Source organism: Gadus chalcogrammus, chromosome 20 (genome assembly GCF_026213295.1).
Source record: "Gadus chalcogrammus isolate NIFS_2021 chromosome 20, NIFS_Gcha_1.0, whole genome shotgun sequence".
NCBI classification, from domain to species: domain Eukaryota; kingdom Metazoa; phylum Chordata; class Actinopteri; order Gadiformes; family Gadidae; genus Gadus; species Gadus chalcogrammus.
Window position 1 is genome coordinate 14970676 of NC_079431.1, and position 14555 is coordinate 14985230.

General features: G+C 42.9%; 1 protein-coding gene across 1 annotated transcript in view; it reads right to left on the bottom strand.

The window, feature by feature from the left end:
* Nucleotides 1-14207, bottom strand: part of LOC130373172 (ras-related protein M-Ras) — an 18530-nt gene extending 4323 nt beyond the window's left edge. Inside the window, exons 1-5 of the mRNA XM_056579463.1 lie at nucleotides 14070-14207; nucleotides 4844-5138; nucleotides 4426-4579; nucleotides 998-1097; nucleotides 289-368 (exon numbers count right to left, since the gene is read on the bottom strand). Coding sequence (XP_056435438.1) covers nucleotides 289-368; nucleotides 998-1097; nucleotides 4426-4579; nucleotides 4844-5036 — 527 coding nt within the window. The 5' untranslated portion in view covers nucleotides 5037-5138; nucleotides 14070-14207. The remainder of the gene's footprint in view (nucleotides 1-288; nucleotides 369-997; nucleotides 1098-4425; nucleotides 4580-4843; nucleotides 5139-14069) is intronic.
* Between the last annotated feature and the right edge of the window lie 348 nt (nucleotides 14208-14555).

Below are 14555 nucleotides of genomic sequence, written 5' to 3' on the forward strand. Positions count from 1 at the left end.
TGCTTAGTGTATAATACATCATTATTTGGGATGTTTTGAAGACTTAACTTAGGTAAACTCAAATATATATTTCGCACAGAAGATCCAACAGCCCCAAATATATGGTGGCAGTTTGGCGGAGGCCTTTAACCAAAGCGTCTTACAATAACATGCAAGCATACATTCTTAGCATGGGTGGCGTCAGAGGAAATTTAACCCCTAACCCGAGCAGTGTTGTTGAAACATTCTACCAGTTGAGCTGGACAGGACACATGACATCCATTAATCAGGGCGCAGGAGAAGTATTACCTGATGACGCGTACCAACTCATGAAAGGCCTTGTCCACGTTGAGAGGAGGATCCTTGGCACTAGTTTCAATGTAGGTAATCTGGAAAGACAAACAAAAAACACAATGGCCAGATTTCACCTATGTTTCAAAGTGGAGTAGCGTTTATATCTGTCAGGAGTGTAAAAACCGAGAAGAAGATGTCCATAATGTTTGGTTTTTCGGTCAAGAAAAGTAAATGAAAATGATCAGTCAACAGGAACCACCTTTTAGTAGCAACAAAAGCAGGGGTGGAAATCAAATAAAACAGTTGTATTCAAACAGAGGGGGGTTGTATGTTTTGTTTGTGTTCTGGGTGTGTGTCTGGTCCGGTGGGGGGGGGGAGGTCCTGTTTCGGGGAGGAGGGCAGCAGCAGGCTGTCATTTTCTTTGTGTTCTGCTGTCCTTCTGGACCGGACTCACGAACCACCACAGAGAGAATGCAAACTCAGCAGAACTGAGTCTCTCCCTCACACACCCTCTCCCTTTCCCTCACTCTCCCTCACATCCAAAATACTTTGTGTCCAGAAACCATACTCACGCTCCTCGTTCACAAGCGCACACACACACACACACACACACACACACACACACACACACACACACACACACACACACACACACACACACACACACACACACACACACACACACACACACACACACACACACACTCTGAGTGTAAACAGCTACATTGTGTTTGGCAGCCATCTCCTGGCCCTGCTCGCTGGTGATCTTCCTCAGATGTACCAGGTCCACTTTGTTGGCCACCAGCACCATGGGGAACGCCTCCCTAAAACACAACACATTGCACACATAAACAAACGGCTCCCAGACCGCTGACTCTGCAGGCTTTAACCACCATAGTTCCCCCCGGCGCGTTTCTGCAGTTTACTTTTAGAACCATCAGCTGGATGATATAACGGGACGGATAGTGTTGCGGTTGGGGTGTTTTGACGCCCAGCCAGAATGTACCGGGTTCGATTCCTGATGTTCACATGAGTCTGACAGACATCCTGGAGCTAAGATGCCTTTACCGCCTACCTGCTCATTAATGTGAAATCACTGTTGCTTTGTGTTCCTGCTTTATAACCTAATAGAAGAAGGTAGCATATGCTGTTTCGAGGACGGCTTGGGGAGTTGAGGCAGGCATGACAGCATCGGTATTATGGCTCATATAATATGAACATGATCCCCCATGGCTGGTATAAATCTTTTTATTAAAATGCCTCCATTTCACCCCCAGGTGTGAAGTTGATTAGTCATCATTTGTCATCATAGAGGTATGATGGATAGATCCAATCCCACGTGGGATGCATGATGGATCGATCAGCCTACGGCAGGGGTGTCAAACTCATTTTGGTTCAGGGGCCACATACGGCCCATCTGATCTCAAGTGGGCCGGATCAGTAAAATAATGGCAAAATAACCTATGTCAACTCCAAATCTTTAGCTTTGTTTTTCAGTACTATGCTTTATTTTCACCCTACATTTGTAGCCTACATAATCGCGGATCACAAGGATCTATATTAGCACCACCCATTTATTCACAGATAGGCCAATGGAATTGAAATAAAATGCATTTCACATTCATTAACAACTGTTTTATTTTTATAGACTTGAGTGAATACATTTTTACATCTGAACACCTGTACCAACTCACCACACTAAACAAACTAAAGTGGGAGCTATGAAGAAAGCTATCATACTGCCTTGAAAATGTAAATGTGCACATATAAATAAAATTAACAAACATAAAAGTTATAGCAGTGCATGAGCAATGAGATTAGGCTACATCCAATCAACTGTTTTGTAGGCTACTTAAGCTGAGGATGATATACTGCACAACATTCATTGTCTTTTAACATGAAACCTGAGTAAACCTATTTTCAAAAATCTGTATTCATCTGAGATTATATTGAGTTGGATGTCAGCTGGCATGTCAGAAGGCTTGAATGTAGATGGCGAGCGAAAACGGCAAATTCCTTCTCTAGTTCACTGAAGACCTGAAAGCTCTGCTCGAACTCCAACAGCAATCCTGTTATCTTGTCTTTGTTTTGATCCATATCAGCATTACGTCCGGTCGCACGCACAGCTGTTAGACATGGGAAATGGGCGGTGTCACCAATAGATAGCTGTTTCTCCCAAAGTGAAAGTTTTAACTTGAATGCGCGTATGCTGTCGTGATACTGAGTGACATTTTCTTTGCGGCCCTGCAACATTTTGTTACGATTATTCAGGTGCTGTGTGATATCCACAATAAAGGCAAGATCCTGCACCCACTGCGGACATTTAAGTTCCTTCACTGGGCTACCCTTTTTCTCCATGAACTGTCCAAAAGAAACGCTTGAGCACGGCACCTCGGCTTAACCACCGTACTTCAGTGTGGTATGGTAGGGCAGCCTGAATGTCATTATCTCTGAGAAAAGTGTGAAACTGACGGTGATTCAGACCTCTCACTCTGATGAAATTTACAGTTTTTACAACCACACTCATAATATGATCCACTTTTTGTGTTTTGCAACACAACGCTTCTTGGTGAAAAATACAGTGAAATGCCCAAAAATCTTGTCCCCCATTTGCGGTCTGTACTTTCTCTCGGAATTTTGTCGCAACGCCTGCCTTTCTCCCGACCATTGATGGTGCGCCATCTGTAGCCAGGCTGAGGTCAGGGGACCAGTCCACTCCAACCTTGTCCAGCGCTCCAAAGAGAGAGCTGAATATGTCATTCGCGGTTGTATTGTCCTTCATAGGCAACAAGGAACTCCTCGGTGATTGTCAAAGTCTTACCAACACCCCGAATAAATATGGCCAGTTGAGCAATATCAGTGCTCTCATCAATTGCAACCGAAAAAGCAATAAATTACTTGATTTTGTCATTCAGTTGGCTGCCCAAGTCTCCAGAGTTCTGTTACCCTATCCTCGACAGACTAATGTTGGCAAAGGCAGATTGCTTCTCAGGGAACACGACTTCTGCAGCGTTCGATGCTTTCAATGCTGCATCACTGACCTCACGGCTGAAAGTATAAGTAGACTGCTGTTTCTTCAGACCAGCTAACAATTTGTCTATCTCCTCTTTTCTTAGTTGTCCTTTCAAATGGTGATAATTTTTCTTTATGAAGAGTCTCATAGTGGCGCTGAATATTATATTCTTTGAGCACTGAAACTTGCTGATTACATACCAAACACACTGCTTTTGTATTCACCTCTGTGAATAAATAATTCTCAGTCCATTTTTCCTGGAAAATTCTGTGTCCACTTTTCTTCTTTTTGACAAATATATTTTGGTAATGGGGATGCCACCCTTGATAACTTCTTAATTGTGGTGAAACAAGGACAATTGTGGAAGTTCCTTCCTTTTTTATTTTGGCTGCCCCCTAGCGGCTGGAGTGAGCATTTTGGTTATTTCTTTAAAAAAATCATAACTCATCACAGGAATGGGCTAGAGACATACAGGCCGCGGGCCGGATCTGGCCCGCGGGCCGTACGTTTGACCCCCCTTGTCTACATGAACGAGTCCAGAGGATAGCAAGATAGGTTGGCCAAAAACAACACTGTTGTCTGCCTCGTCTCTGCCTTGTACACGTCGTGGACTAAGAGATATTAGAACATTTCAAAGTGCTTCAGAGACTGTCGTGACGAACAGAGTAAACCTTAAGAAGGGAGATGTAGGAGAAGTCCATTTCTACGATGGTTTGAGGTTTTGTTGAGCAGTAATAACACACTAGACTACTTTGTTTCCACTGTGTTCACTGCGGTACAGCTGTACCAATGACCATAAGGGAGGACATCTGAAGGGAGATGTTGATTCTACGTGTGGTATTTTGAGTAGGTATGTGAGGCTCAGCATCACTGGGACACACAATAGAGCTTGGCATTTATGGACTGGAATTCAACGGAAGAATCGGCTATATCCAATAAGGTAGATTTCTGCTAAAAGTAAAAAAAAATAGCTTGATTTCCAGCAGGTGTGTTACAAGACATTAAGGTCCGGGTGAGGAGATCCTCGGGTGAGGAATTTGAGATCACAAACGAAGACACATTCAAGGATCTTCCAAGGCTTGGAGGATTGTTTTCAGGCCATGTTTACACACAGAAAAGGCTCAACCGTTAGGTCTTACCTGTCTTTTACCCGTAGAATGAGCTGGTGGAAGCGGTCAACGTGCTCAAAGCTGGCCTTGTCCGTCACCGAGAACACGATGAGGAAGCCGTCCCCGGTCCTCATGTACTGTTCCCGCATGGCACTGAACTCCTCCTGACCCGCCGTGTCCAACACTGGCACGCGCACACGCACACGCGCGCACACACACACACACACACACACACACACAAAGTTTTTGATTTCTTTCTTTAGAAAGGCAAGCGTTAACCTAATTCCAAACATGTAATAACCATATTACTAGCCGCGGCGCAATCAATTGAAAAACCTTACCGCTCCGTAACCTAGCCAACACTCACACTTTTATAGAATTTAACGTAATCATTGAGGTCTGTACTTTTTCTTTGAAATACGCACACTCACACACACAATGTACCTACCATCCAGTATGGCCCACTGGCCGTCTATCTCTGTGTGTTTAAGATAGGAGTCCTCTATGGTGGGGTCATAGTCCGGCACAAAGATCTTCTGGAAGAACTGGATGGTGAGAGCGCTCTTCCCCACACCTCCATCCCCGACCACCACCAGCTTGTACGTCGGAAGGTTGTCGCTAGGCACCGCGCTGGTTGCCATGGTTACCACCACTACCAACACCGCCACCACCACCGGCGGATACGAAATGAGAATGAGGTGGGGAAGTAGGCTAGTAGTAGGTGGCTGGTCTAACACAAAAACCTGCAACAAGAAGAGAGAGGGGGAGAGCAGGAGAGAGGGGGAGAGCAGGAGAGAGGGGGAGAGCAGGAGAGAGAGAGAGATAAGGGGAGAGAGAGAGAGAGAGAGAGAGAGAGAGAGAGAGAGAGAGAGAGAGAGAGAGAGAGAGAGAGAGAGAGAGAGAGAGAGAGAGAGAGAGAGAGAGAGAGAGAGAGAGAGAGAGAGAGAGAGAGAGAGAGAGAGAGAGAGAGAGAATAAAAGAGCAATAGAGGAGAAGAAGAAGAAAAGGGGACAGCAAGAGAAGTGGACAAAGGAAAAGCGAGCAAGAAATAGAAAAAGGGAGAGAGAAAAAGAAGAAGTGTTAAAGCTGTTGTATCGGCTTCTGCTTATTTGTCACCAAGGAGACCGGACCACCGAAAGAGAGGTGGATTAAAGTGGTGGCCGAGACAGCAGGAAACAGATAACACCCAAGAACTGATAGAAATTGGCCAGTGTCCTGCCACGGTCACATAAGGTCAAGCTGGAGGTGTTAAATTATTTGGGAAAGAACAGCTGATTCAGCGGTAATAAGTTGTACTTTTATATCAACGCATCTGCAAACACCGTACAGCAAACACATATTTTCTTTACACAGACATCGTGTGCAACTCCATAACTTTGAGAATTTATGAGTAGGCCTATTTGATCGCAAGAAATCATAGTTTTACCGCGAGTGAGTGTTAAAAAGTATGAATGAATGCGGGCGCGCGTGTGTGCATCGATCTGTTTTACGCAAACAAAACACGTAACGCATAATACAGTCCATGGTAATGTATATAAACGGGGGGACTCTCTGCATATTAGGAAGACAAGTCGGTAAAGATAATGTAGCCTATACCATACTGGTAAGAAATTATGTTTGTTAATGTTTTGCCGCATATCATTAAATATAACCAAAGTTGCGGCCACAGGACCGCATATCTATGAGTGTTACGCTTTCTTTGCCGAAATTTACATGATGAATCAGAATTTCTGAAGTTGTAGAAGAAAACCTGATTCCATGTGTGAATAAGGCCATATTATTTGGCCATAACCTGAGCCATTTGAAGTTTGAAATTCATGTGGTCATGCATCTGTCTCATCGGAGACTGCAAATGCGCTGTCAAAATATCAACTCTTCAGGTTCAAATGCGCTCATGGCTCTTAAAGGGAATGGGTGATGGCATTCTCATTGCACGTTACGCCCAAACCACACCTACGGGTAATTCGACTACTTCAGGCAGTGGCTGTTTTAGGTACGGGCGAACCAGGAGGAAGTCTTGACCGGGGCGTAAATGGACGTAGAACCGCCACTGACTTCAGGGCAACCCTTTAGTAATTTATCCGCTATTATAATAGCAACATCGCCATAGTCCCGCCCAGGGGCGTTTCTAGGTTTTTGAAACATCCGGGGCTTAGCCCAAGAAGGAATAGGACAGTGCGCGTGCGGCAAATTTTGTTGTATACTTTATTGCGCATGCATTTTTTTTCATAATGCTTTACCTAAATAAACAAAATAGGCAGGTAATTATAGCTTTGAATAGCTACCTGACTGCTGCTTATCCCCAGACATCTAAAGTTCCATTCAAGTTATTTCAGAGTAAAATTAATACAAGTGAGACAGACCTTACATTACCTATATCAGGTGTGTCAAACTCATTTTCACCACTCTATGATGAAATGAAAATCATACTAAGGGCCGACATGGAGTTTGCTGACATGCTTTCTTTTTAATCCAAAAAGTAAAAACAACATATCTATGGATATATTGTATACAACCTGCGTACAGGGTCATATAGGCTAGGTTTCATTTCAACATTTTGGGGGACAAATTATAGGTGGGGGGTATGGGGGTGCTCCCCCAGAAATGTTTGAGCGTCAAACACTTAATTTCCTGCATTCTGGTGGATTTTTATTCATCTATCTGTGCCTTTTCTGCATCATTTTATAGTGGAAATATTTTTTTTTCTGTGAAGGAAAAGACAACATTCAGTGTTCCTAAAGAAATAACTATTATAGAATATAATGCAGTAAGGCTCTCAGGCATCCTGGATTTTTCAAAACTTTCTGCAAATTGAAAACATATCACATGTTTTGGGTATTTCTTTTTTAGAGAATCATGAATCAGCACCCGTGTTAACTATTTATGACACTTAACATTGGTAATGAAATGACAGCCAGCATTGGAATTGAAAAGGGCAGCAGCTAGTTAGTTAGCTAAATTGTAACTTAAGGCAAAAGTTGGAAACAAATCATGTTAGCATTCATCCTTAGACACTTGACACAATCAGTCATCAATATTGGCATGCTATTTAGCCTCATAGATTGGCCTATTTACAGACCACAAAAAACTGATATATTTTCTTCAATGAAAGTTCATAAATACATGGCTTAAAATCTTGAGCAGCAGAACAGAAATTCCTAGCAGTAAGCTACGCAAGAGTCCTAACAAATGGGGGCATGTGCGACGTGTGGCTATAGCACAGGCTCTGCATGCAGCAAAAAAAAAAAAAAAAAAAAAATTATATATATTTCTTTTCTTTTTTTAACAAAAAAGATTCGGGGCTAATCAAATTAGATCCGGGGCTTTAGCCCCGAATAAAACAGCCTAGTGACGCCACTCCCGCCCATTAAGCGACATGCTTTTGGCGCTTCTCACTTGCGTGTCAGACCGTTAAAATAGGGCCCTATAAAACCAAATGCAATGACATAATTGTGAGGGTGAGAGGAAATTGCAATAAATCCTACACAGTGCCCCTTTAGGTAGTGTGACGCTGGTCATGTCCTCAGACCTCAACACTACAGTCATGCCATCCTGGTGATGTGTTTACTACTGTTGCCACCTAGAAGGGACCACTGTGGGTGGCTTCAATGGGGCATCCTGTAAGAATGCCATTGGTCAGACTTTCTGATTCCAATCAGACTCGACACAATTTTAAATCCGAGTTTGAAATTACATCAGGGTTTTCAAATATATTAGCATTTCTTGGAAACTGTCTTACATTTTATCCTGAGGTTTTTCTGAATATGTTATCAGACTCTTTTTGTGAATTGAATTGAGAAACAGTGAATTGAGATACAGGCCATTAGGTAGGGTAATTGCTAATTGATCAAAGTAAGTTCAAAGTAGCATTAGACTATCGTGCCCCCCTAATTTGATATAAGGTACTCTATGCATTTCTGTGCTCTAGTCCTACTGTAGAGTGAGAAAGGGTTTGTTTGCCTGACCACGGTAACCTTATAGATAATGCAAGGAGAATGTGCGGGCCACTTTACCGCCTGCTGACACATGAAGCGCCATCACACACACACCAAACACTGATTACACTGAGCTATCCTCTATGGCAGGAAATTGGATAAAGCATTTACATGTGTAAGGGTAATCAGATTCCGACCACAACCCCCCTATTTTTTTTAAAGGGTGGTACACCCAAAGAATATTATGAAGAACAGATTATTTTTATAACCCCCCCAGCGTTTTTTTCACCTACTTAGCACAGCATGTACAACTAATTTATTTGAAGTGATAACTGGTGCTGAATCTACTCATGTTGAATATACAATATTCTATGTATTATTTAATATACTGCTGCTCTCACCTTGACCTGCTGTCCTTTTTCAGGGTCTTTCTTGATTTTACACTCAAACAACCCGTAGATGAACCTCAATTGTTTCAGAAGCCTAACTAGACGCCCGGCCAAATTCTAACCCTCACAACTACCTGACTTCCCTTAACCTAGGGCCATTGAAGTTGTTCTAGGGCTGGATTGGGGCTGGGAAGGGCTTTCTCTCGGCTTAGCCATTTTTGCAGTGAAACGGAGGTTGAGCAAGTTCATCAGACATCCTCATGATCCTTCTCTATGATGGGAACCAAGGAAAGGACTCCAGCCGGTCTAGTATCCCTCACGGAGCATAACCACAGAGAGCAGAGAAACATCATGGGCCATGCTGCCGCTTGTCACACACAAGTGTCTGAATAAGTACCAGACATTTTTCCCAGAACAACTGAATGCTAAGTGCTTGTATAAAAAAAGGAATGTTTACATTGGCATTAAATAAATATTTCTCATGAGAAATACAACATGGCAATCAATGTTAATAAATGTTTTGAAGATTGACTATTTAGACGACAGCACTGTACATGATATCTAGCGTTTCCATGTGCAGGAATTGTGGAGAGCAGTGCAAGCACTCGACTCAAGCAAACACACGTTAGCGCCCCCCCCATCCACCACCAGCTCCCCCCCAGCCCCCCCCCCCCACCCTCTGTCACCCAGCAGGAAACAGCTGTCAGCTGGCAGCAGTCCACCCCTTCCTGCCCGCAACAATGGAGGGAAGGAATATGCTTCCTTTCTTCCACTGCAAGCCAACCAGTCAGTCAAACCAGCATAGCAGTCAGTCAGCAGGCCAATTAGCCAGTAAAACAAACATACCGGTCAGTCAACAAGCCAACCAGCCTGTCAAACCAGCATACCAGTCAATTAGCAAGCCAATTAGCCAATCAAACCAGCATACCAGTCAGTCAACAAGCAAATCAGCAAGTCAAACCATTATACCAGTTCTTCAGCCTGCTAACCAGCCAATGAAACTAGAATACCAGTCAATCAAAAGGCATATCAGCCAGTCAAAGCAAGCATATCAGCCAAACTGTCAACCAGCCAATACATCAGCCAGCCAGCAAGCCAGTCAACAACAGCCAACCAGGAAACGCCATCCTAGTCAGAGCTCTTGAGAACATTCTCACAGCTGAGTTAGCCAGTTGGCCAACCAATCTAGCCAGTACGTTTGACTATAAGAAAGAAACATGTGTTTAAGCACTCTGGGGCAAGCCAATTACAAACCAAACTGTTGTTTATGAATGATAAGTGGCACAACCTTTTAGAAGAAAAATAAATAAAGTGTGAAATGTAATAACAAGAATGTCGATTTTAGTCCTGTGGAACATTTCTGTGTATGTCAGTATTTGCATGGATCAGTGTGTGTAAGGCTAAGGTCTGGCTGTGTGTGATTCAAGGAAAGTTGTACATTGCTCGCAATTGGATGCTAGCTGTCGTTGATTCATAGGCTGAACAGGGATTTCAAACTACGGAAACAGTATGCTTAGTTCTCCCTGGTCCTAAGCTCCACCCTCTGAACGTGACATATACAGCGTCACCATGGAAACATCTCAGGCTCCTTCCCTGGGAAAGGTTCCCTTGGCTTCCCTGTTCACGTGGGAACAAAGTGGGGACCGTGTGTTGGCCCACCAGAAACAAAGTGAGGACATGGCACACACCCTGGCCTGTACCGCACAATGCCTGCATCAACAGCCATCTATCATTCAAACAATGTGTTGCACACACACAGAGAGGTTTGTTATGTATGTTCATGCAGCTGTCAGGAGAAAAACCTTCAAGTTTTCCCAGAGTTTGTTAAGCTAAAGGATTGGGAATGTGGTTCTCAGGGAAGAGAGGATGAGGTCCTTTTGTTTTGGGAACACCTCCTGAAGGGATTACAGAAACAATTGTCTGTGGTTACTTTTTAGCATTTAACTAAAAGCTAGGAATATTTTAGTGTTTAGCAAAGACCTACCTACAGCTTTGTTTTGATTGACATTAGTTGAAAATCTATAACAAAATGTAAATATTTTTTTCATTGCTAGTTGATAGGTGGGCAGGACAGAAAAAAATATGGTTTTAGTTTGAGTTACAGCTGGAGGTGTGAGCAGAAAGTCTTTCAAACCATGTTGTTCGCAGTCTACTTTAGAAAAAAAAGTGATACATTCAGGCTTAAGTCTGTTACATTGACTGGTTAGCCCTGTTTCTTGGGTAAACTGCCTTGAGTTTCACATTTGACTCAAAAAAGAACGTTTTAGGCATATCAGGGATCTAATCTAGAAAATGGGGACATTTCGCAATGGTTTGGCGGCTACTTTGTATCCTATTTCAATGTATTTAGTAATTTTCCATTGACTATTTTCACTAATAATGGCAAAGAATTGATTATTCCCATTTGTAGTACCTGTTGAATGGGAAACCCTGAATCTGTGGCCCAGGTGCGGCGGAGGCTGTAGCGTGGCCTCGTTTGGCTTGTGTTCCTGTATCTGTGTGACCTTTTCCACACCATACACACACTAATCCTTCCTCACAGGTCAACATCTGCCAAAGTGTCCTCTTTCCATCGGGGATGGAAAGCCATAGCTGAGCATGCACTATAGTTTTCTGTTTCATTGAATGGTATGAAACATTATTGAACATACTCATTGTAATTATTTGATTGGCATAATAGCACAGATTCAATCCATTACATTTGCCTTCAATAGAACTGAATAAACACTCTTCTCTAACGCTTTTTCTTCAGACTGTCAAGCTACGATAGTAACATTAGAATAACATGTCACTTGTAAGCCTACGCTGACAAGCTTGATAAAAATCATATCTTTGTGCAGGGCAAATTGACTATAAATAGATCAAGAATTTCCTTTATACAAAGCACAAACTCACTATGACATACAGGCTAGGCTAAAATGCCACAGCGCATGCTCACGGAATCCTGAGCAAAGATTTTTGAGGCGTGTGTTAACCCTTAATTCTGAGTGAAGAGTAACATTTAATTATAATAATAATAGTTTTTATTATTTATATTATTTTTTTTACTGATCGAAAGCACCCTTAAGCATAAGTAACGAGACTGTCAACTGAACCCAAACATGTTCCCCAACTGAGCGGTCCACTGCAACCGGAAGGTCGAAGTAATTAAACATCCACAGCTTGATGCAAAATTCAACACCGGGCTCATGACCAGGACCTTTAACATTCTAGCTGCGCACCTCTCAGTCTCTAAGTCTCAAAGTCCATGAGCATGTGAAGTGGAACGTGTAAACACAGTATCAAAACTTGTGTCTTTGATCCTTTGTGGGCACTATTGAAGGAGGCAAGGGCAGTTCGTATCCTACTACTTGTATCGGACAAAACAAGGATACAGCTATGGGAGCTGCTCAACACTTGTTAGGAATAGAATGGATGTCAATGGCTCACCAACTGCCCTATTCTTGATGGCGCGTACACTGTGAAAGGGTTAGTTGAACAAAAATGATGGCTGGTTGACATCTCGTCATTGACGTTGTCTATTCAACTTGGGTCTTGGAAAACCTGACAATCCTTTAAGTATATCTGAACACAGGCACTGCTAAAGGGTTTATCCTACGCCAGTGTATGCATGTTTTATATGGTAATCAAATGTGTCTCTCGGCTTTTGAAACCGTCCAAATAATCCAATAATAAGAGTGGTCCAGTGGTTTGGTGGTTAGCATATTCGACTCCCAGCCAAAAGGTTCTGGCTTTGACCACAATGGACAGCAGTCGTGTGTGTGGGTGTGTGTTGCAGACCAACCATCAGCTTTTCAGCAGTCGACTGTATAAGATCTCACGCGATGGCGGCTCATCTCAGTCCATCACATCTATGTGTCTCCTAGCAACAATCATCTATGCTTGGGCTTCCCTACCCAAGGATCTGACAGACCAGGTCGACCCAAGTCGCTCCGTGTATGCTCGGCCAATCGTGTTTTTGTTGATATCTTGTCACTTATTTGAGCTAGACTACACACGAAATGGGGTGCTCAATCTCCCACTGGGGGAATCTCCAGCTTTATTTTATAGGTCATATTTTATGGCTTACTTTAATGAAAATCTATTGACTTGTTGAACTTGATATCCGAAAACCATTAGCCTACCTGAAGAGCCCTGTTATATCTTAATGATGTTATCAAAGCTAAAAATTCACCTCAAGTCATATTTAGTTTGTCAATGCGTGAGGATTATGGTTATAGGAATACGAAATACATGAAGTGCAAAAGGCAACTACAACTTCTAAGGGCCTTGCAATGTGGGCTATGGAATACAATTGTAACATTTTCGCAATTAATTAATTAATATAAAATCCTACCTTCTCTAACCCACAATGGCAGCACTTGCATGGGTTACCCAAACCAATTTACTGAGATAATTACCTATAGAATCAACATGCCTGTTTGCCAAAGCCTATTAGTACGTTCATCTCCCTTAAAACAGACATGAAATTCCAACTGATCGACAGCACCTCTCGGAATATGACTTGACACTTTTAGAATGTCGAATAAAAGACGATGCAGTGAATCAATCTTCTTCCTCTTATTCTGCAATATTCCGATTCTGTGGTGATTTCACTTGGCTATTTATAGTGATGATTATGCGCGCGTGCGTGCGTGCGTGTACGAGTGTCTGTGTGTGTGTGTGTGTGTGTGTGTGTGTGTGTGTGTGTGTGTGTGTGTGTGTGTGTGTGTGTGCGCGTGCATGCGCGTGCTCCTGGGTGCGCGCGTGCAGACTGGCTGCCTGGTGCCTATAAATGATCTCATACTCCGATTTGATGTATAGAAACTCGGCTCTTTTCGACGGTCACGAACGCAAGCCAATCATCTTCTCGCAACACATTGGTGTCAGGCATATGCGTCAGGCTTAAGGAACACCTCGGTAAAATCATATATTTTAGGATACAAAATGAAGGTGACAATCGAAAATACACATTGGAAGAAGGCAATCATTGTATGTAAGATGAAGGTCTTGGAAACGCCGAGGCAGGCCCGTGGTTTTCACTCGACTACCGGAGGATAGAGAGCGAGTTACCGCCCCTGAATAACGGGCTTTAGGTTGCTTCATCTCTGGCCGAAGTTTGCAGCAATAAGCAGTTTCCGCATATGGAAAATTGACGTCCGCAATGTTGAATGAAACACGGGGCTTTTCAAGGCTATGTGTCGTCCACGCTGTCAGCAGATGAATTTAAACCAAAACCCGCGACAAACGCCCGTTATTGGGGTAGGATAGAGTTGTTTTAGTGTGATCAGTCGGATTAGGGGTTTTCTTCACTGTCCGTGTTGGTAAATGACTCCCCGCTTCTCAGTAAAAAAAAGAAAAGGCAACTTACCGATGTGAATATCCTTGTCGTATGCACGAAACACGGTTTCACGTTGACATAGTCCACATCTTGGTCTCAGGTCGTGAATCCACTGCCGCCCTTGGACTACAGCTCCACACATCCGAGAAACAATACGTTGTGTATCAAATCTTTATATTGCAACAGCTGATACTATAAATAGAACCTCCCGAAAGGGGGGACATCAGCTTTTTACGAATATTCCAAAGGCATATTAATACCTTATGGGAAAGCATTTCCTAAATGAATTGCCCTATTATAACGAAAGTAATTTTTTATTTTGGCTAAAATATGACTTTTTGTGCAATAACTGTAGACATGAATCGAACCATATACGTACACCTCTTTTTCACGAATGGTTTGCTCCGTCTGTCGTTTAAAGGCAAACGGACCAGAAGGCTCCTTCTTCATCTGCACACATCTGGATGGCGACAGATTCAAATAATTGTGAAAATATCCCGTATGCCCATGAATCGT